This window comes from Trachurus trachurus, assembly GCF_905171665.1.
Source record: "Trachurus trachurus genome assembly, chromosome: 4".
NCBI lineage: Eukaryota > Metazoa > Chordata > Actinopteri > Carangiformes > Carangidae > Trachurus > Trachurus trachurus.
Window position 1 is genome coordinate 34,268,808 of NC_139898.1, and position 24,541 is coordinate 34,293,348.

The following is a 24,541-nucleotide window of genomic DNA, read 5'->3' on the forward strand; positions in this document are numbered from 1 at the left end:
TGTTGAGTTTTTGCAGTGAACATACTTGGAGAAATGCAGCAGTTTCCACCTTTCTGCAGCGTTTTGGTGTCAGGTTTCTCTGCTTCCTCATGTTTTAAAGTTGATTCTAGTTCCTTTTCCTCCTTCATGGCACAAAAAAAAAAAAAAACCTAAAGAAACCCAGGCCTGTTCACAACCGAGGAACAAACTAATCAAGTCGCGCTCCGACATCGGGGCACGTCAAGCAGTAAAGCCACTTAAATTTCATGCTGCTTTCACATGGTGTAAGTCTTTAATTATGTGCTGACCCGTCTGACCCCACAGGCAGCTCCTTTATGAAGATCTGGACCAGAAATTAGTGGAAACTGGAGGGGGGGGTGGGGAGGTGGAATTAACTTATTATTGTGGTCAAGGTGAACGAGTTTAATTATAAACAATGGACCAAACGTCTTCAAAGTGTTGATCTACTTTATCAAATCAATAATATAAACCATAAAACCTCAGCCGGTGAAGGAATACCTACTGAAGAATTATATTCAAGTCAACTTGAAGGCTTGTGATAAAAAAAAAAACATTTTACAAATATTCAATCTATATGAAAAGTTTATTTGTAAATTAAAAAAAAAGAAATCTATTAAAAACATTAGTAGGGAAAAGGGATGTATATATATTTTTCCAATGATTAAAATGTTGGTTATTTTTTTCTTTTTATTATTTGTCCTATTTCTATTCTTTTATTACAAAAAACTTTATTTATGTTCAACAATGAAGAAAGTACAACAATAGGTATAGGCTACAATACATACAAACAATCAGACATTTCCAAATCGCAAAACAGATATGAGACTGAAAAAAAAATGTGTATGGCTATAACATACACCTTAAAGGGACAACAAGGAGTTTTGGAAAGTGTTTTCACACTACATTTCCCATGAGCCTCCGCGCCGTGAAATTCTTTGACCGGCGCAAGACAGACTCATGTTTTCATTCATCAAGAATTAAAGTCAGAGGTTGGAAGACGATCACATACCGTCGTAGTTCCCACCATAAACGGAGATTCGGCTGCGTTATTCTCATGACTCACCACGAAACCGAAAGTAAAGAAACGCTGGTCGGCTCGCCCAGCATTTCACCACCACTAATAATAACAAAATAACCATAGAGACAAAACCATAGATTTATCTAAAATGGGCCCATTAACAAGTGGTAACGGAGATTCATCCACATTAATATGAGACTTTTTTATTGACGCAGAATTTTTCGTCCTGCCGATGAAGAAACTCCTTGTTGTCCCTTTAATAGGTGTATTATCATTTTGTGACGGGGCTTCTTGAGTCAAGTAACTGTTTGAGTAAGCATTTTATTGTCAGTAACAGTAACGGTGTTGTAACTTTTTTGATTAGAACTTGTTACTTTAAAAAGTAGCTTTGTTATTAGCGCCATCATTTTATAACTCTGTTATTCCAATCGCTGGCTTGAAGGCTAGCTATCATTAAAAAAAACAAAACACCTCACAAATATTTAATCTATAAAATAAAATCTAGTTCATTTGTAAATTTTTTTGTTTTTGTTTTGTTCTATTTTTAGTAATGTGTGAATGGTCAAATGACAAAAAAGTATTCTATTCTATTCTGTTCTTCGTGATTTATATTGTATCTTTATTCCTACTTCTACATTAGTTTTATTCTTATTTCCGTTCAGGCGGTATCCACGGCTCCTACGCCATCGCTCCTCCTCCTTCCTCTCGGGGTCCTTGACGTGGCAGCAGTAAACAAAGATGGCGGCGGCCACCGGAGCTTCCTGGGGCATGTTTGGACATTTTCAGCTTTAAAAATGAGTCAAAACTCGGTGTAAATAGTCAGAACTTGTTCTCTATGCGGTGTTTGTTCGTCCTGTCTCGGGTTGTGTAGGTGTTAAGTTGTAGAAATGAGCGGCTGGGCCGGTTTCTCTGAGGAAGAGCTGCGGAGGATGCAGCAGAAAGGTAAGTTAACGTAACGTAACGTTAGCAACGGCTGCTCGGTTTCATTTATCCTCACTGATTCAAACTGTTTTTACACAATTGCTAAAACACATTTCTTAAAAACCTCCTCCTGTTGTCTCAAAACCTTAAACAAAAACCCGAAACTTCAAACTACATTCACAAAACCAAACTATCACATCAAAACCAGTTCAAAACCAAATACTAAAACACAATCAAAGTGATATCTACATTTAGCACTTTCATAAAAACTAAAAAAATCAATGAAACTAACAAATACTAGTTAAATAGAATAGAATAATGTTTCTGTGGATGGATGAACATGTGCCACCTGTTCTCAGCCACATTGGTCTTATCTCATCATTAGAAGGCAAGACAAGGCCAGTTTATTAGCTAATAGCACATTTCCGCAACAAGACAAGTCATGGTGCTTTACATATTAGCAAAATGAGAACATAAAAAGCAAACATTATTTAAAAACAGACAAGAGAAAGAATTAAAACAGGTAGAATAATAATAATAGAAATATGTGCATTCAGTGTTGAGTAGTTGTGTTTAGTAAAGACGATTTTTGCAACACAAGTCTATCACAGTGTGAAATGTGGTAGAACGTGTTTAAGGTTTCTGCAAAAAAGAGTGTTTGATTCAAAAAATGTTGGTTCAGAGAACGGGTTTTAGTGTTTTAGCAACTGAGAAAACCTGTAATTATCTGTTAAAAAGCAAAATAGAATAAAATATATACATACATCTCTGGAAAACATGAAGAGACCACTTCAAAATGATCAGTTCCTCTGGTTTTACTATTAATAGCTGTGTGTTTGAGTAAAATGAACACTTTTGTTTCATTCTATAACCTACTGACAACATTTCTCCCAAATTGGAAATAAAAATATTGTCATTTAGAGCATTTATTTATTTTCAGAAAATGGCAACAGGTCAAAATAACAAAAAAAAAAGTTCTGGTGTTTTCAGACCTTACCGTATAAAACAACACAACACTACTTTTTAAACTTAGGAAGAGTTTAGAAATCAAAATTGGAGGAATAATCCTAATTTTTTATTTATTTATAATCTTTCTGCCTCATTAAATCTGGTTTGGTTCAGGTGACCAGCTCAGTAGAGTGAGGAGCTGGTGTTGGAGTTCAATAGACACTGGAATCGATGTAGAGAAGCTGATTTATTAACATCATTTTGGTGTGGTCTCTTTATGTTTTCCAGAGCTGTATATATATATATATTGAGTGTTAATCCAGAGACTGTGGTTATGTATTTTTCTTTCAGAGCTGGCGGGTCACACGGCCGCAGCCCGAGGTAGAAAGCCCGCTCCGCCCAACCGCAGTCGGCAGCAGCTGCAGCGGGAGAGAGCGCTGCAGAACGCCGCTCATAGGAACGTAGCTGCAGCAGCAGCAGCAGCAGCCGGCGGTCTGAGTCTTCCACCGGAGCAGCAGCTCGCCAGGCCGCTGCCACCGATACCGATACCACCGATACCGCTGCCGAAGAAGGAGGAGGAGGAGGAGGCTCAGCCCAAAGCAGCAGCAGCTCCAACTGGACCAACTGGACCTGCAGCTCTGAGACCGGAGGAGGAGAAGGAGGAGACCCCGGCTGTTAAAGAGCTGGAGAAACAAGAGGTGGAACTGTTAGTATCATACACACTGAACTATACACTGTGCTACACACTGCACTGCAAAAACTCAAAATCTTTTCAATAATATTTGTCTTATTTCTTGTCAAAATGTCTCATTTCTAGTCAAAACTAATCTCTTTTCACTTAAAATAAGACTCATCACCTAAAAATGAACTTGTTTTTAGATCATTTTCACTTGTTTCAAACTAATTTTCACTTGAAATAAGTAGAAAAATCTGCCAGTGAAAGCAGGTTTTTAAAACTTGCTCCACTATCAGATTTTTCTACTTATTTCAAGTGAAAATCTGCTTGAAAGAAGTAAAAAGTGTCTAAAAACAAGCTACTTTTAATGTGATGAGTCTTATTTTAAGTAGAATGAGATTAGTTTTGACTAGAAATGAGACAAATATTCTTGATAAGATTTTGAGTTTTTGCAGTGTGAGCTACACACTGAACTACACGCTGAGCTGATGTTGTGTCACATTGCAAGTTCATTTCATTTTATTCATTTATTTATTCATTTATTGAGTTGGGACAATGCACATTCATTCAAACATTGATGCGTTAAAGCAGAAGTAAGCAGAAACAGCAATCACTTCTATAGAGCAGCCTTTCTCAAAGTGGGTGCCGACTGACTGCGTCAAGGGTGCCGTGAAAAAAATACCTCTTCTGACATTTCATAGAATACATTCTCTTTACATATATGCAAAGGGGCCGTGTCCACCGGACGCCCTTTTAGCTTATTGTGTGCGTGTGCGTGTGTGTGCATATGTAGGCTACAGAGGCACCTATGCATAAATACTGTAATACTGTCCCGTCTAAATAAACAGGACATTTACATTTAGGCTATGCAGTGTCATTTTGAATTACATTTTACACAGGGGTGCCGTGAGATTTTATGCACTTTTGAAAGGTGCCCTGACTGAAAAAAGTTTGAGAAACACTTCTATAGAGTGTTTGGTCTGTCAGTCACTCTGCTCTGCTGTAAGCCGAGGAGAAAACTTTCCTTGTATCCTACAACCTTTATCCAATGAGGAGAGAGAACGGCATAAAGGGGCAGTCCTCTCTGTGTGTGCAGCCAAGGGATGCGCAGCGTGAATGTGGTGACGTAGGGACGAGGGCGGGGACTGCTAACTCCATCGGCTGACAAGAAGTTAGAGCCAAAACCACCGGATCGCTTACTTCTGCTTTAAGCATCAGTGTAAATGAGCCGGACTTAACGGCATAACTGCTAAATTTCCGCCGTAGTCCCAAATACGGCTCATTCATTTGAGATTTTGCAACGGGGGGAGAGGTGGATGAAAATATGCAGCTGTGAAAAGTGATAGTGGAGTTTTATTCTGAATGGAGGGAAAACTTTCAGAGCGTCTTTAGTCGACTGTGTAACATCATATGTGACATATTGATGTGTGTTTTTCTTTGCCAAGACCTGCACAGACAGTCACAGCTGTCAGAAACCAGGATATTAAGGTGGCAAAAAAATATCTTGTTTTCTGTCGGAGTTCTGCAGGTAGCAAAACCAGGTTTCTTAAAAGTTTCTGAAATGGGGAAATGGGGAAATACAGGATACTGAGTCCATGTAAGCGCTCTGAGAGACTGATGCTGCTGCCTCAGTGTGAGCTAGAAACAGCTGCTGGTGTCTTCCTGCATCCAGCTGTTCCTGCTTTCATCAGCCCATTATGTGACAGTGCACTTTATCTACTCACTCACTCACACACACACACACACACCACCACCACCAAGCCCCAGGGGAGGAGGTAAAATGTTACTTAGATCTGATCTGGGTTGAGTTATTAAAAGGTGTGTGAGTCTGTGGTTTAAATACAGAGACTGATGATGAAAAACTGTCCCTGAAGGCAACGTGCATCAGCGGTTTTGCATGAATTTCCCTCTAAAACAACTCTGTGTGGTAACGTTGTGTTATTATCTCATAGCGTGGTGAATGTGCAGCTCACAACTTGTCCACCAGAGCGTTGTGGAGTTGTTGGATTGTGTATTTGATGAGTTTGATGAGTTTGAAACCAAGAAATCCCATAATGAGCCTCCGTAGCGTAGCTCTGAGCAGCTCACGGCTCTGCTCCACCGTTCTAAAAATAGCTTGCACCGACAATTAAAGGTAACGAACCTACTGCTATGACTATAGGGATTATGGCAATGGGCCAATTTGCCAAAATGTTGAACTATCCCTTTAATCACAGGGATGCAAACAGCGCGCCGAAAAGCGAAACTCGCTTTTTTCATGACCAATTAGGTGACTTGTGTGAATCATTCAGATCCGAAGAGTTTTTGTTTTGAGGGGGGGGGGTCTCAGCGTCTCAGCTGGGGTCAGTAAAATGTTTTTCTAACAGGCTGACAGTGACAATCACGTGAAACTGAGGCGAACTCATTCATGGTTTCTGATCATACTGATAACTGCCTACCTCCAATGTTGACGCGCGACGTGCGCGCTCGTTACGTACGTACATTACTGTGTCAGGCAGGTGTCTCCCACGGAGCTCTGCCCCGTTTCAGAGGTGAAGGAGAGACGTTGCCTCCGCGATGTAGAATGTGTTCAATTAAAGTGAAACTAACACATTATATAGGCTATACGTATGTCCATTACACACTTTTAGGCCTTAAAATGTCTTAAATTTGTTGAATTATTGTGTTCAAGTCTTAAATAATTTTAGACAGGTCTTAAATTTTCTTATGCCCACCATGGGCGAGCATTTCACTCGCATTTGCCCCTAAAAAAAAAAGACACGTGTGAACCGGGAAAATCACAAAAAAGAAAGAGCACAACCTGCGATTGGTCCAAAACTACAAATCCCACAATTCTCTGCTCTCAACAATAATAGTAGGCTAGTTAGTGTAAGTGAGGGAGAGTGGAGCTGTAGGTGAAAAGAGGAAACAACGCACGTCTGGTCCTGTTCTATGTTGTTCGTTCACACCGTCACCGTTTATTCGTTACGTCCGCGGTGTAAAAGGCCGTGACGCAAAGACGCGATTAGGCGCGAGACGCGGTATACGCGACTTTTTTTTTTTTGCGACGCAATACACCCGATTCTTTTTGTGCGACGGGACCTTCGCGTCTTCGTCTATGGGAAGACCCACAAGGGGCTTCCCACCAAACACGAGGAACGCTTTTTTTCGCTCGAGTTGTGACGCGCGACCAAACGCGAGATACGCGATAGTTGACTCGTGTCAAAAAAAAAATTCACGAGCCCGCCAACAACTTTTTTTTTTTTTTTTCAAAGGAGGTTCAACTGGACTTAGTTATTTGTCTAGGAAGACGTTTCACCTCTCATCCATGAGGCTTCATCAGTTCATGTAGCATCTGACCAGGCTGAGACTGGTCCAACTAACTGGTGTGGAGACTCAGTATAAGTCCAGTTGCTTTCGATTTAACCTCCTTTGAAATACTATGACCTGGACAAATGAGAATATGCACAGGCCTACAACAACATTTCTGCTCTCACCAACCATGGTTGAGGTCACAACGCTGCGCTGTAGCTGCTCTGGAAGTCCGAGACACTGAGGCCAAACGCCGCCGTCGCTTCTGATCCATGACGGCGAGTTCCGGGCTGATGAGCTACAGAGACTTTAGAGTCAAAGAGGAGCAGCGCGTCACTGTGTCGGACTGTTTGTTTGGATTTAATGAAGAAGCTGCACAGAGTCAGGTGAGCAGAAGCTGCCCCCCCCCGCCCCCTTTCACCGTGGAGCCGCTGCTGTCTCACAGCCGCCACCGACCCCTAGAATAAAACACCACTAAGCCGTGGACGGTCGCTGTGTGGATAAAATGCTGACGACCAAAACAGCCGCCACCAGGTCACTGACTGGAGAGTTTTAAAGTCGGCACATGAACGCAGCTCAGACCGGCCGGTGCCTCAGCGCGGTGATCAGCAGGACGCTATACCCAGTACCGGCCAGCTAAGTACAGAAGGGGGGGGGGGGCAATAACGTGACGCACAGTATACTGTTATGAGACACATTATGCATCCCAACTGTCTTTTTTTTAGAGGATTTTTTTTTTTTTTTTACCAAGAATGCGCCCAAAAAAATCATGATCCAGGGGCCAAAATTCGAAACAAATATATATATATTTTTAATCATAATTCTCATTATTCTCCTGATGTCGGTTTAATGTAAACAGATTGCGCTGATATGCGTCATGTGACAGCGGGGCAGAGCTGCAGCTGCTGTGCTGTGATTGACCTGATCAGACTGGTGGTGGTCCACAGTCAATCAGTCCCAGATCCTCCACCGTCACCAGATCCCCCGAAACCCCCCGCAAATAATACATCGACAAGAAGTTAAGTGGCAAGTTGCACCTTTTCGTCGGCTTATTATTTGCGGATTATTTTTTTTATAGCCTATATAACGTCACTGCAACATGCGGCTCTCAGTGCTTGTCGGTGTTGTGTCTATAAATTGTGAAATAACTTTTCCTCGATAGAAATATGAGACGTGGTCGACAGGTTTCATTCATCCATGTTTTGGCAGACAATACAAATAACCAGTGGTGTGCACAGACTTTTTGAAGGGCAGGGGCGAAAAGGAAAAAAAGGGGCACCTAATAGCGTGTCCTCGCCACTGAAGAGGGCACTTTAGCACGCGTTTTGGCTTCCCTGAAGGCACTTTAACACGTGTTTTAGCTCCCAAGAGGCCACTTTACCACATGTTTTGGCTCCTAGATGTGGCTCCTAGAGGGCACTTTCAGGGCTGCCAAGTTTCAGAAAATGACAAGAGTGAGACTGTAGCGACATGGTGCGTTTGGCCGGCGAACACAGGTCGGCGGCGAAAATTTTTTGGCCTTTTTTAACATCGATTTGGCCTGTTTTAACACGTGTTTTGGCCCCCCAAGAGGGAACTTTAGCACATGTTTTGGCTCCTAGAGAGCACTTTAGCACGCATTTTGGCTTCCAAGGGGGCACTTTAACACGTGTTTTGGCTCCCAAGAGGGCACTTTAGCACATGTTTTGGTTCCTAGATGTGGCTCCTAGAGGGCACTTTCAGGGCTGCCAAGTTTCAGAAAATGACAAGAGTGAGACTGTAGTGACATGGTGTGTTTGGCCGGCGACCATAGGTCGGCGGCGAAAAAAATTTGGCCTTTTTAAACGTTGATTTGGCCTGTTTTATAATATAATATCAATACCTTAAGACTAAAAAACATCGATGTGGCCTGTTTTAACACGTGTTTTGGCCCCCAAGAGGGCACTTTAGCACACGTTTTGGCTCCTAGAGGACACTTTAGCACACGTTTTGGCTTCCAAGGGCACTTTAACATGTGTTTTGGCTTCCAAGAGGGCACTTTAACATGTGTTTTGGCTCCTAGAGGGCACTTTAACATGTGTTTTGGCTCCTAGAGGGCACTTTAGCACACGTTTTGGCTCCTAGAGGGCACTTAAGCACGCGTTTCAGCTCCTAGAGGGCACTTTAGCACGCATTGTGGCTCCTAGAGGGCTCTTTAGCACACGTTTTGGCTCCTAGAGGGCACTTTAGCACATGTTTTGGCCCCCATGAGGGCACTTTAGCACGTGTTTTAGCTCCTAGAGGGCACTTTAACACACGTTTTGCCCCCCATGAGGACACTTTAGCACGTGTTTTGGCTTCCAAGAGGGCACTTTAACGCGCATTTTGGCTCTCAGGGGGCACTTTAGCACGCGTTTTTCAACAATTGGGCCACGGGGGGGGGGGGCGACCGCCCCCCCTGCCCCCCCCCTGTGCACGCCACTGCAAATAACCAATGATAATGAGATTTCCACCGCGCCGAACCAATCATGTGGCTGGAATAGAGCCAGTCAACAGTAACATGTGCATTTGTTTGGGTTGCTGCAGACGTGCACATCAGCTGACACCGCCGGTAAAAGAGAGAGAGAGAGAATGAGTGTTGTCTCGAAAAAAAACAGTAAAGGAGAAGTTGGACAAGTGACTGAAAAGACGCGTGGTGCGTAATGGAGACACCAGGCAGCTGGAGCGGACCGTGGTCACGGTGCGGCCGCTCTGCTGCTCACCTCAGTGTGTGCGACAACTCATTCATGGTTGTCTCTGATTACACTGGTAACAGCCTTCCTATTCACCTCCAATGTAGACGCGACGTGCGCGCTCGTTACCCAAAGCGGCGCGTATCCGCGTGCATTCGGTGCGACGGCGCCGCCGTTTCCCCCCCCGTGCATGTACGTTGCTGTGTCAGGCAGGTGTCTCCACGGAGCTCTGCCCCGTTTCTACGGTGAAGGAGAGACGTCGCCTCCGCGATGTAGAATGTGTTCAATTAAAGTGAAACTAACACATTATATCGGCCTATTTGTCCATTACACACTGAATGGGATGTTAAATCCCATGTCTTTATTTCTTCTGTTTATTTTAATAGTAATATGACTAACATTCAGTGAAGACCTAAAAATCAGTATCTCCAAAATTGAAATATTGCAATGGTTTTTATTTTTTTAAAGCATTTTTAATCTAGAAATGTTGGCCTTCTGAAAACTGTCCATCTATATGCACTCAATACTTGGTTGGGGTTGAACTACTGGAAATTGACTTTTCTGTGATATTGTTAATGTTGCTTCTGGTCTCGAAGCTCAATAATATCTCATTTCCTTGTCCCAGCTTTAGCTATAAAACACCGTTGGACTGTGTCTTCTCTTTTATTTATTTTAATTTTATCTTTATTTAAACAGGAAAATGACTCATTGAGACCAAAAATCTCTTTTACCAAAGTGTCCAGACCAAGACAGCAGCGTCTTTGAGGTTGAACTGATAAAGATAAAGTTGCATGTTGCTTAAACCGTAGTATTTTCTCCAGAATATTGATATTATTTTTTGGCATTTTGCACAATTCGTATGTATTATTCACACTCCCTTTAGTTCATTTTTAAAGGTTTCACTCGCTCCACGTCATCATCGGTGGTGATGTGTTTTTCACTCTGATTTCTGTGACTTTTTTAAAATCTTTCTTCACAAAACAAAACTAAAACAACAGATTCTTTTTTAACATTAGCCTCGAACATTTCCACTAAATGCTGAAGTTGCACGTTTGCACGACTTTGAGCGTGAAGTTGAAGCATCTCGGCTCCTTCCTGAGGTTGTCACGGTGATGTTTGATGTTTTATATTGTATCTGTTGTGTGTCTGTGTGCAGGCGGGAGAAGACTCGTCTGGAGCAGCTGCAGCTGGAGCAGAAAGTCATCGAGGAGAGGAACAAACGCAAGAAAGCTCTGCTGGCCAAAACCATCGCTGAGAAGTAAGAGCAGACGACCGACACAGTGGCGAGCGGAGATGGCGTGACTGGTTAAAACCCTTAAAGTGATAGTTCACCCAAAATTGAAATTTCCCTCATTATCTCCTCCCCCTCATGTGGACTAAGGGCTGGGAGAAGTTTCAGAGTCCTCCGTGGCTTCTCTGAGTTACAGCGGGGCTCCGTGCAGCGCTGCATGTCCATATGACGGTTGTGAATGGATACCACTTTTCTTCGTCCAAAAAGACACACCAAAAAACATCCAAATACCTCCATGCTGCTCGTCTGCAATGTCCCTCTTGTATTGAAGCCCCGACATGAGAAATTGTTCCGCCGGTCAATGCAAATCAGTGAACTGAGACACTGGGAGCTTCCGCTACAAACAAGCTTGAAATATAGACTTATTTAATTTTTTTCGGAACAATTTCTCATGTTGGGGCTTCAATACAAGAGGGACATTACATACGAGCAGCATGGAGGTATTTGGATGTTTTTTGGTGTGTCTTTTTGTTACGAAGACAGTTGGTATCCATTTGCAACCGTCATATGGACATGCACTGCTACGCCGAGACCCCCTGTAACTCAGAGAAGCCACGGAGGACTCTGAAACTTCTCCCAGCCCTTAGTCCACATGAGGGGGAGGAGGAGATAACGAGGGAAATTTCAATTTTGGATGAACTACCCCTTTAAACGTCTGTGGTGTGGTGTTGTGTTGTTCTCTTCCTCCTCAGGTCGAAGCAGACGCAGGCCGAGGCGGTGAAGCTGAAGAGGATCCAGAAGGAGCTGCAGGCGCTGGACGACATGGTGTCCAACGACATCGGCATCCTGAGAGGACGGATAGAGCAGGCCAGCTGGGACTACAGCACCGCTAGGTACACACACACACACACACACACACACACACACACACACACACACACACACACACACACACACACACACACACACACCAAGTCTCAGTCCGTTCTTTGTGAAATCTCTCAAACTCGACAAAGCAACGACCTAAAAACCCACCTTTTATAAAGAGCATATCACTGCTCATTTCATGTGCTGTATGCACAGATTTTGCTTTGTAGCACTTTGAGATTTGTTTTAGGAAAGGTGCGTTAGAAATAAAATGTATTATTATTATTATTATTATTATTATTATTATTATTATTATTATTATTTTATCATTATGAGACGGTGTGTTTACCTGTGGTAACACTGGAGATCCAACATCCAGTCCTCCAGCTGCTCAGATGTTGATGCAGGAGTCTGAGGAAAGCTGTGACACTTCGGTATCAAGCCAGACTTTCACAGTCGGAGCATCTCTGGTGTTGTTCTGTTGCAAAGTGAGAAGAGACGGGTCAGTGGAGCTGCTCTAACTTTCATTTACTGAAACTTTCTAATTGATACGTTGCATGTCCGTGTTCACTAGAGAAACCAGACGCTGTTTAATTTCTGCAGACGTCGTCTGCACGACCGTGTGAGTCGCTGTTGAGACGGGGGTGAGAACTGAGGAGTCGTTCGTTCTCAGTGATTAAACGACTCTTAAATCTCTTAAATCTCAGTGTTAATGTTGAAATGTGGCTTTTAAAACAGGTTGATAATGATCCTGCTGGTTCCCAGAAACTCAACTGAGGAAATATTGTTAAACATCATGAACTTGATGCTGAAATCTGCTCTTTCTTCCTGTGTGAACTGTTCTTCTCATCGACAGTATGAGCTCCTTTAACTGTCAATCATCACCCTAAAAGAGCCATCCCATCATCACCTGGTGCAGTACAGTAGATGTACAGTCAGTCTCCATAGAAACGCTGCCCCCTGCAGCTGCTCCTCAGTTACTAATGAGATCACTGAGACTGAATCCGTCTGTTTCTAACATCTCTGCATCGTGAATCCACATCCTTCGTTTCAGAGAAATACAACCAGAACCACGTTTCATCCTTTCAGAAAGAAGCTGCAGCTGTTTGTTATCGTCCCTGTTCATTCATTCATCCTTTTGTTCATAACAAGTTCCCTGAACGCTCCTCAGGTTCTGGAGGCTGGAAACAGAAAATATTAGTTTTGTTTTCTTGTTTTATTGATGTTAGATTTAAAAAAAAGTGTATTAATCAGATAATCATTCTGTAATTTCCCAGCTTGGGATCAATAAAGTATATCTATCTATAATAAAAAAAAAACCAGGGCTCTGGCTGCACCCAGGCCTGCTCCTCAAAGGGTTAATGGAGGTAGTTCAGAGGGCTCAACATGAAAACACACTACACACACGCTGCAAATCCAGAAAAAAACTAAAAACTCCTGAATGAAAGGCGGCAGAAAGAAGTGAACTTATGTTGTCTGGTCCTTTTTTCAAGAAATCCTTTCACAAGATAAATAAATAAAACAATGAGATAAAAAGTCAGTCTATAAATAAAAGAAAGAGATACATGCTCCAAAGTGACTAGCTTGTAGGTGCCAACTAGATTCATGCCTATAACCACTTACATTACCCATATATACATATACATACATATACAGGAGCTCAGTGAGGAGTTTGATCTGTGACATGAACTCAAACCACTGTGACTTCACTGTGACTGAGGAGAAACCTTCAGCATTTCCACAGAAGGTTTTATCAATCTATATGGTTGCTCAACATGGATACAACATCACCGCTGGTCATAAAGGAAAACTCAACATATGTAGCATTTAAATATATGTAAGTTCATTAAAAAAAAACCTTCCTTTACCGGTGAGCTCAAGCAATACATAACCTCCATCAAATTTTCAAACAACCAGAAAGCGATTAAGTCTATCAATATATGTGAAAACTTGAAAATTTAGTTGTAAACTTATAAATTCCCCCTGGCGTATAATATAAATGTGCTTTATTAATTGCATTTTACCATGAAAAACTGTTTTTGTATAGTGAAACAAAGTTTTGAATATAAAAAAAAAAGCATTTAAGAAACATCTGAAAACATGGCTGACTGATAACCAGCTCTGTGAACATTAAAGGGTAGTTCTCTTATTTTAGATGAATAAAAATAGTCGGCACTTTACTCCATGCATTTTAAAAACCAGCACTTTATGACAGATGCACTTTAGTGAATCTTAACAGCGCTATACGACACCTCTGTCGATTAAATGCATTTTAATTTTACTACTACTCCTTGCTCCATCACTACTGTGTGATATATTGTATATATTGTGATATATGGTATTTGTACCATGTTTTGCTGCAGATGGAAATTAGCCTTAGAGCTAAATCTGGTGTTTTTACATATTGTATGTTTATTATGCAGAGTCCCGTTACAAATAAAAAGATGAAGTGAACATGTTGAACTTCTCCTCCCCCCTCAGGAAGCGGTACGAGCGAGCCGAGGCGGAGTACGTGGTGGCCAAGCTGGACCTGCACAAGAAGACGGAGGTGAAGGAGCAGCTGACGGAGCATCTCTGTGCCATCATCCAGCAGAACGAGCTGCGTAAAGCTCACAAGCTGGAGGAGCTGATGCAGCAGCTGCAGCTGCAGGAGGGGGAGGGGGACGGGGGGGAGGAGGTGCAGGAGGAGAGGAAGGAGGAGAGGAAGGAGGAGAACGGAGCGGTGCAACTCACTACTACTACTACTACGCAGCAGCAGGAGGAAGAGGAGGAGAGGAGGGAAGGCGGTGACGGCAGCAGCGGCGGCGACGAAGCTCCAAAGACTGAAGCTGATTGTGACTCTGTAGGAAACTGTAGAGAGACTCAGAGAGACAGAGAGACAAGAGAGACTCCGCCTGCACTCACACAACACTGACAATGACAACTGACTGACTGTAGACTGGTGCATCATGCAAAGGTTTGTTAACGCAGAAGTCAGGTGAATGTTTGTGTTAATCTAAGTCTTAAATAGTTGTATCTTCCGACAGCAATCACTTCTATAGAGTGTTTGGTCTGAAACACGGGTCTGTCAGTCACTCTGCTCTGCTCTGAGCCCAGGAGAAAACTTTCCTTGTATCCTACAACCTTTATCCAATGAGGAGAGAGAACGGCATAAAGGGGCAGTCCTCTCTGTGTGTGCAGCCAAGGGATGCGCCTGAATGTGGTGACGTAGGGACGAGGGCGGGGACTGCTAACTCCATCTGCTGACAGGAAGTTAGCCAAAACCACCGGATCGCTGACTTCTGCTTTAACGTGAACAGTTCATCAAGTGGAAGATGAAATGATCCAAAAGACATAAAGTTACACATGAAACCCTCCCTGAACTGTAGAAAACTACAATAAAACACTGATATTCATGAAAATATTGAAAAAAAAAACTTTATGTCTTAGGATCATTTCATCTTCCACTTGATGAACTGTTTAACACATTAACAGACATTTTAAACCAGAGGGGGACAAACTTTATCATGCTGTTTCACCTGATAGAATGAATCATGAATGAATGAATGAATTCTCTCTCATATGAAACCAGATTGAACTGTAACTCAGATACGATCAGTGAGTTTTTGTCTGAACATTTTGTGACTGAGTTGAAAAAAAACTAAAAAAGAGAGAAGAAGATGATGATGAAGTTCATTCAGATATAAACTCAGAACCAGTCGGCATGGCGACACTACAACACTAGAAGACTAGAAGCAGATTCTGCTGAGTCATGATGGATCACTCCTACTGTATCTGCACATTATACTTTATCTATAATAATAATAATAATAATTGTGGTGGTTAATGTAAAATCAATAGTTTGTATTGAGACGCTACAGCTGTGGGTCTGGACCTCATGTTATCATGTTATGTCTCTTTTTTTATTTTCAATTAAACTATATAATATATGATTATTTCTGCATCTTGGTGCAAATGGAACAAAGTAAATGAGTAAATATTTATAAAAAACAACCTGCAGCTCTGTCAGGATGTTTTAATCTTCCTCTTTCTGCTTCACTTCCGTGTTTTTATCCAGAGTTCACATCGTCGTCGAAGTCGAACAGTTAAATGAAACGTTTTGTTCTGTAGAAGAATGAGAATTTAATTTATGTTGCTACATAGAAAGAGTCTGAGTCCAGTTTGCAGCTTCTCACACACTGCAAAAACTCAAAAACTTACCAAGAATATTCATCTTATTTCTAGTCATAACAAATCTCATTCTACTTAAAATCAGACTCATCACATAAAAAGCAGCTTGTTTTTAGACACTTTTTTGTTCTTTCAAGCAGATTTTCACTTAAAATAATGGGGCATGTTTTTCTTTCTTATAACAAGCACAAAAAACTTGCTTTCACTGGCAGATTTTTCTACTTATTTCAATTGAAAATTAGTTTGAAACAAATGAAAATGATCTGAAAACAAGTTACGTTTTAGGTGATGAGACTTATTCTAAATGGAAATAGATACGTTTTGACTAGAAATGAGACATTTTGACAAGAAATAAGACAAATATTCTTGGAAAGGTTGTAAAGTTTTTGCAGTGCAATGAACGATGAACAACAAGAAGTGAAGAGATTTAAACACAGACAGGAAGTGGTTCAGGTCTGAGCTGCTCAACAACTAGAAGAACATGGAGCTGAGCCGACTGCTGCTGCTCTATATGTGCTTCCACATACACACACACACACACACACACACACACACACACACACACACACACACACACACACACACACACACACACACACACACACACACACACACACACACACACACACACACACACACACACACACACACAGCTCCTATTCCAAACATGTGTTTCTTCAGACTTGTGTGAATTGTCTTGATTGTCGAGCAGCGACGGCACCGCTCACTTCCTGGATGGATGAAAACCCTCTGTGTGTGTGTGTATCTATGTGTGTGTATCTGTGTGTATCAATGTGTGTGTGTGTGTGTCTGTGTGTGTGTGTAGTAGATGTTGTAACATGTCGGATGGCTCTAGTCTCGTGTTTCACAGAGTTTAAACCGTCGTCAGAGCGGCGATCGGCCTCCTGGACGAGGACGGTGGTGAGGCGCAACTGGACTCTACTGTTGTGTGTCTGTCTGTGTGTGTGTGTGTCTGTGTGTATCGGACCAAAGTCTGCTTTAATAATGACTCAGATTGTTGTGTTGTGTTGCACAGAGACAGAGAGAGGCGGTGATGTAAAGAGGAGGAGGTGGTTGGATGTTTGAGTGGAGACTCCACGCTGATATTTTACTAAAATAAAGTGTAAAAAGCAACGTTTCTGCTTCTGTCCGTTATGTGGCTTCTTCTGCACCACAACACTGCAAAAACTCTACATCTTACCAAGAATATTTGTCTTATTTCTAGTCAAAATGTCTCATTTCTAGTCAAAACAAATCTCATTCTACTTAACATAAGACTCGTCGCATAAAAAGCAGTTTGTTTTTAGACACTTTTTATTTCTTTTAAGCAGATTTTCACTTGAAATAAGTAGAAAAATCTGATAGTGGAGCAAGTTTTTCTTTCTTATTACAAGCACACAACAAAAACTTGCTTTCACTGGCAGATTTTTCTACTTATTTCAAGTGAAAATTAGTTTGAAACAAGTGAAAATGATCTAAAAACAAGTTAATTTTTTAGGTGATGAGTCTCATTTTAAGTGGAAAGAGATTAGTTTTGACTAGAAATGAGACATTTTGACTAGAAATAAGACAAATATTCTTGGAAAGATGTAGAGTTTTTTCAGCGGGGGGGGTTAGAGGGGGCACTGTGGGACTCCCATCACTTCTTTCTTTCTCTTTTCTTTCTTTTTTTTTTAAAGTGCTGTAAGTGTTTCTGTAAAGTGCTTTGAGATTTTGTTCTTTTACAGCGCCGCGACCGGTCACATCTGGCTGCAGACAGAGCTCCGGCTGTAAAGACACAGAGAGGAGGAGGAGGAGGAGGAGGAGGAGGAGGTGGGAGAGTGACCAACCCCCCCCCCCCCCCCCCCCCCCCCCCCCAGCTGAGACGACCAAGGTCAAACACCGTCTGAATCCTCACACTGACTCCAGATCTGTTGTTCAGGTAAAAGACGTCATTATTGATCCGTTTTGTACTTTACTTGAGTAGTAGATTTCTTTGGTACTTATTACTCTTCCTTGAATACATTTCCAAGACATTTTTTTTTTTTTTTAACTTTTACTGGAGTTAATTCCTAGGAAGGCTGAAAAGTACTGCTTACTTTCAGGTCTTTGTCTAAAATCCTATTGGACACAAGCTGTGTTTGTCAGAGAAGGAAACCCTAACCCCTAAAAGCAGCACATCAGTGCAGCTGCTTTCAAAGAGTTCATTCTCACTAACAAGAGTTAAAAGCTCCTTACATTCATTTACAAACAATTAGAGTCATTCATATGTGAAGAATAAGACATTTACTCTGACTCTGACTTTGACTTAAAGTACAGTAGCATTTTTTTTTTAAGTGTGGTTGTATGATCTACAAATAGCCCCTAAGTACTTTAATTGCAGTAGAAGACTCTCTGCACTCGTCCCGTTAGCAACGCCAGCCCATAATAGCCCTGCCCAGAGATTTACAACATACAGTGTTGTGAACAGACCCAAAGAAACGGCCTATTTTCACGGCCTAAAAGAGGTTTTACCTGGAAAAAAATACACAGTTCCATTGTTCACTATAATATAATTTTTTTCCAGCCCTTCAAAGTGCAGGAAAAACACAGTTTTTATTTGGACCTAACCAACTGCTGATCGGCGGGCGCTAACCCTGGGCGGAGGGATACGTGAGTTGGTTAGGTCCAAATAAAAACTGTGTAAAAACTCTGAGGACTATTTGGAGATCATACAACCCCACTTAAAAAAAAATGCTACTATCCCTTTAAGTACCTTTAAAAGCAAGGACTTTTTTACTCTTACTGGAGTAACATGTCGACTGAGCTACTTTTACTTGTAACGGAGTACATGTGCTAATCTTCAACACCAGTCCATATAGGCGGCGGCCATTCAAAAAGCACAGAACATATTATCAACCAAGTGCATCATGACACTACATCATGACAATAGCATACTAAAAAATACAGAGCACAAGATCAATAGATCAATATTATTAATGATAATAAAAAAAATTACATTTAATTATTTAATTCTGCACGAATGAATACATTTATATTTATTTAAGTGCCATGCACCGGCCTATAAGGGCTTTACAAGACACAGTTCATATTTAGACAACAGACAAAATCATCAGAGCACAGACAAAACACAAACCACATGGAATTCACATTAATAATTCACTTTTTTTTTATTGACCAGGCACTTTTTTATGAAAGTAGCTCTAGTAAAGACTTCTTTTCCAACTTTACCTCATCATCATCAGCCCAAAACAACTCAGGCTTCACATTTTCTGCAGCTCCATCCGGCTGCAAGAGTTATTGCTTCTTTTCTCTGCTCAGAATGAATTCATTCTCATAAAATAAAACATTGTTATGCCCTGATGCCACCTATGATGTAACTTGAATATTATTTTTTAAAAGAGCATTTATTTAGTCTTTAAAAAAATCACTCTTAGAAAAAAAAAAAGTTAAATTTGAAGAAGAAAATATTAAAATGTTCTTTTTATCTAAGATTATTTTTAATAGGCTATTATTATATAATATTATAATAGTTGTAGGCTATAATACTTTTACTCAACTGATTTAGATTTGTAATAAATAAATAAATAAATGTAGCCTAATGTTATTCTGTTTAAAGATAAACTGGTAAAACGAGCTGCACATGAACGTCCTTCTTCCATGTTAATACCCGAGTCATAAAGTCTCAGTTTTTTATATTTTGTTTTTAAATGAATGAGTTGATGACGTCCAGACAGAGTGGAGATACGAGGTTTTTGTTTTAGTTTTTAATTGCAGCCTATTTCCCCTGGAGGAGGCCGAGCTCTGATTGGCCCTCAGCTCAATGACGCAGCTGTCAGATGAACGTAAACACCGCACGTTCAGGTTCAGTCAGCGGAGTCAATTACTATTACTACTATATATGAACTGTGTGTGTGTGTGTGTGTGTGTGTGTGTGTGTGTGTGTGTGTGTGTGTGTGTGTGTGTTTTACGGCCTCTCTCTCTGTGGTGTTGAGACATTAAAAGTGAATCTGCTCCTGATTAAACCAGTTTACACAACAAGAGGCCGCGCGACATCCATCCATTCATTCATTCAGCCGCGCGCTCATTATCATTATTACACCCCCCCCCCCCCCCACAAACACACACACACACACAGCTGATCACATGATCCAGAAATAAATTAAAATCCAACAATTTTATCGTTTTTCCGCTGTAGAGTTTTTGTGCCGTTTATATAAATATTTAAAAGCAGATTATTATTGATATAGATATTGATTTTATTTATGATGTCACAGATTTTTTTGATTTATTTTTTTGAGTTTTTATTTCTTTAAATGTTAATAAAGTTTGTAGTTTTGTCTGAATGAAGTGACGTCAGCTTCAACACGATGTTATTAACCAATCAGACAAACTAAACTCATTACAACTGAGGATTTAAAGTCTCGTTAGAAATTCTGAGAAAAAACGGATTTTTTTTAAAAGTAAGTGTGTGTGTGTGTGTGTGTGTGTGTGTGTGTGTGTGTGTGTGTGTGTGTGTGTGTGTGTGTGTGTGTGTGTGTGTGTGTGTCCTCTCAGGTTTCAGGGTCTCTCTCTCTCCTGTCGAGCGACGCCAGCGCCACATAAATCACACTTTACTTTATAAACCCTGTTCTCTCTCTGAAGTCCGGCCCAGCGCGCGCACACACACACACACACACACACACACACACACACACACACACACACACACACACACACACACACACACACACACACACACACACACACACACGTAAAGACAGACGCGCGGACGCACCGTTCTTTCCACGGCGCAGATCGACGCGGCCTTAGTGGACCCGCTCCTCGGTCGGTTTGTCCCGGTTCGAGTCCCCTCTCCTCCTCAGTCTGACCACATCCTGACAATAACTTATTATTCCCATTTTATTTTTTATTTTATTTTTAAAAGTGGAGCAGTGAAGTGGACTCACGACGAGGAGGAAAACCGGCCTAAAGAAAGAAGCTGCAAAACGGAATTCAGCAGTTTCAGAATGAATCTATAGCCTACATATTAATCTGATAAAACAATCAATTAAAGGAGGCCTATAGGCTATATATTATATTTAAATATAAAACATTATCTATCTGATTTATTTGCAATATTCATACATGAATTATATATATTTATGTAAACGGTCTAATTTAGTTTGTTTCCTATATTTAATTTCAGATAAAACCTGAGTGTAGATGTTGCATCAGTGTGAAAACCAGATTCGACCTTAAAAACAGTAGTAGCCTAAATATAATTAAAGGCTATAAAATAATATTAAATTAAACTTTATTAACCCGTTAAAACAACAGAACAGTGTGAACATGCGGTGCAGCGTCACAACAACGTGTGACGTCATGCATACCCGCCGATGCATTTATATTAATATCTACAAACATTAGAGACTCTACAGACCTCAGGCTGCTGCTGCTGCTGCTGGTTCTGGTTCTGGTTCTGGTTCTGGTTCTGGTTCTGGTTCTGGTTCTGGTTCTGTGTCACGCTGCCTCAGAGTCTCAGTCAGTTATTTGTATTAAAAAAATTCACAATAAATCATTATAATAACACAATTTGAACTCTTCAGGCCTCAGGTTTCTGTTTTTCCAACGTTACATTTGCTGCTTCAACACAAAAGAGAAGAGAACAGACAGATTATTAACATCAAGATAAATAGAATAGAATAGAAAATACTTTATTAAGTCCCATATAGGAGGGAAATTCAGATTGTGCAGCATCTTACATAACAATTATATGATATAAATGATATAAAAATACAAATATGTATAAACTAAACAGCTTCAGGATGGATGAGTTCACAGTTTAGAGTTTAAAGTTTAAAGTTGTGTTTGTCTGGAAACGTCAGAGTTTTGCAGTTAGTAAAAAAAAAATAACTATAGGCCTAGTTTTAATTTGAAAATACACAGACTGGGGTGTATATTATGGGCTGGAGTTAGAGCTGTGGAGATTGTGTTGATGATGCTGCTGATGATGATGATGCTTCACAGGGAGCTGCAGTCCGGTCCGGTGTCGGCTCAGTTGATCCCTAAGTTGTGTTTCCTGATTATTCTTTTATTCTAACACACACACACACACACACACACACACACACACACACACACACACACACACACACACACACACACACACACACACACACACACACACACACACACACACACACACACACACACACCCTCAGCTGCTCTTGCCCCTTTTATTTTATTATTATTGATCATCAGTCGTCGTCTGTGACTCATTCATGTGTCATGAACTAAAAGTCTCAGCTGCTTGTTACAGGAAACACACAACAAAAACAAAAACAACAACAGCAGCAAAACAAATCAAACACACAAAAATGCAATTGTCAAAAAGAAAAAGAAAAAACAGAAACAGATTGGACCGGAGTGAAAAACACTTTTCAAGAACATCTGCACGAAACAAATGTGAAAATCTGAACTCTGCACCGGTAACATCTGTATCTTTTCTTTTCTCACACTTTATGACATTGTAATCTCTCTGTCATTTTAAACCTCCACCTCCACCGCTCTGGGGGGGTTGTGGGGGGGTTGTGGGGTTGTGGGTGGAGGAGTTATGAGCTGATGTTTGTGTTCTTGTCTGTTGAAAACGGCTCCTTCGCCTCAATAAAAACATCTGTGCAAAAACAAAAAGAGGAAAAAAAACACAAGAGCACGAAACCAAGAGGTCGTTAGCGCCAGAGCTGCAGCTTCTTCAGCTTCTCCTTCAGCTTCTTCTCCTTCTCCGTCTTCAGCTTCAGATGTTTGGACGTTTCCATTCGCCACAGACAAACTGCAGCAGCGGGCGAAGTGAAGCGGGGGCCACTTTACTTTACTTTCACATGAGCTCTGAACAAAGAGCCGGGGGCCCCGCAGGAGAAGACTGAGAGTCTGAGACTCAGGGAGGCCTTCGCTTTTTCTTTTTCTTTTTGCTCTTTTCTCTTTTCTCTCTGCTCCTTTTTTTTCTTCTTTTTTTCTTTCTGCCCTATAGCTGGCACCGGAGTGGACTTGTAGGCAGGAAAAGGAGAGAATCTGGGGGGAAAACTAATGATGAAAAAGTCCAACTCCATCCCTGTGCCTTCATTAAATACATGGAAAGAACGAGAGAGCCACATCTGGATTCAATCCTCGTCCCCTTTGATGGCATCAAGTGTTCTTTTCCCAGATCAGGGGGCTGGAAGCTACGGGATGTCTATGGCAGCGAGTCCACGGCTGCCATCGCAACACATCAACCCCCATCAACCCCCCCACTGCAAGAAGAAAACCCCCCACCCCTCCTCTCCCTCATCACCTCCACCGTCCAACTCCCTTCATTCCTCCTCCTCCTCCTCCTCCTCCTCCTCCTCCTCCTCCTCCTCCTCCTATCTGGCTGCAGCACCAACAGTGAGAGCGAAGAGCAGAAACATTATTTTATTATTTATCTGAGAGAAAACAAACTTCAACACAAGAACTTTTTAGTGTTTTACTGATGTTGACGACTCTTTGTCTTTGTCTTCTATTCTTGTTTCTTTACAGCCGACGTGTGTTTTTCTATCCACACTCTAAAGAAAATGAACTTTTATTTTCTGTTTCATCACCTGCTGCTCTGTCTGTCTGTCGGTCGGTTTTTTAGGGACTTTTCAGAGTCAGTTGAAGGAATGAAGAGTCCTGAGCCTCCTTCCTCCTCCTCCTCCTCTGATTGGCCGAGCCTGTGTGGAGTAGCTACCTGAGGATCACACAGAGATGGACTCGACCCCAGTACTTGAGTAAGAGTAGCTACAAATACTACTGGTCAAAATTTACTCTGTTACAAGTAAAAGTAGCTCAGTCGACATGTTACTGCAGTAAGAGTAAAAAAAGTACTTAAAAGGTAAAGGCTTTTAAATGTCCTTTAAGTAAAAGTAAGAGTCAGAGTAAATGTCTTATTCTTCACATCAATGAATGACTCTAATTGTTTGTAAATGAATGTAAGGAGCTTTTAACTCTTGTTAGTGAGAATGAACTCTTTGAAAGCAGCTGCACTGATGTGCTGCTTTTAGGGGTTAGGGTTTCCTTCTTTGACAAACACAGCTTGTGTCCAATAGGATTTTAGAAAAAAAGAAAAAAGAGTGAGTCTCTGCTGCTGAGTGTCAGGTCACCCCCTGGACCAAGTCACAGCTAAAAGAGTCTGAAAAAACAAAATAATCAAAGCTGTGGTGAGTTTGATTGACAGCTGTCACATCATCTGTCAATCAGAACATAGATCAATGTGGCACCGTTAAAAAGCCTTTATTTTATGGCTTCGTCATGTTAAACCTTTAAAACTCTGGAGGTTCCTGATTGGTGGTTGAAAACTTATAAAAAAAGGTCTCTTCCATTTTGAAAACGGTTTTCCTTCCCTGACGAAGGCTCGTACGTCGAAACACGGAGGAGTTTGTAAAGGTTGAACATGACCGAGCCGTAGAAATAAAGACTTTTCAACGGGAAAGAGAGAGATCATCGGCATGGAAACGCTCCTTCACAGAGAGTTTATACATCAATGTGTTTTAATGTGAACCAGTGGTTCCCAACCTGAAAAACCCTAGTTTGTGAGTGACTTAGTTTGTGAATGACTTAGTTTGTGAATGAGTTAGTTTGTGAATGAGTTTGTGAGTGAGTGACTTAGTTTGTGAATGACTACGTTTGTGAATGAGTTTGTGAGTGACTTAATTTGTGAGTGACTTAGTTTGTGAATGACTTAGTTTGTGAATGAGTTAGTTTGTGAATGAGTTTGT

The 24,541-nt window shown here is 41.2% G+C and overlaps 1 protein-coding gene across 1 annotated transcript; it reads left to right on the forward strand.

Moving 5' to 3' along the window:
* Positions 1–1,774: 1,774 nt before the first annotated feature.
* On the forward strand, positions 1,775–22,696 carry gorab (golgin, rab6-interacting; the record flags this gene model as incomplete). The annotated part of the gene is made up of 6 exons (XM_083970033.1): positions 1,775–1,960; positions 3,239–3,593; positions 10,701–10,802; positions 11,528–11,668; positions 14,124–14,364; positions 22,565–22,696. The coding sequence occupies exons 1-6, from the start codon at positions 1,906–1,908 to the stop codon at positions 22,694–22,696; spliced, it is 1,026 nt and encodes a 341-aa protein (XP_083826159.1). The 5' UTR covers positions 1,775–1,905.
* Between the last annotated feature and the right edge of the window lie 1,845 nt (positions 22,697–24,541).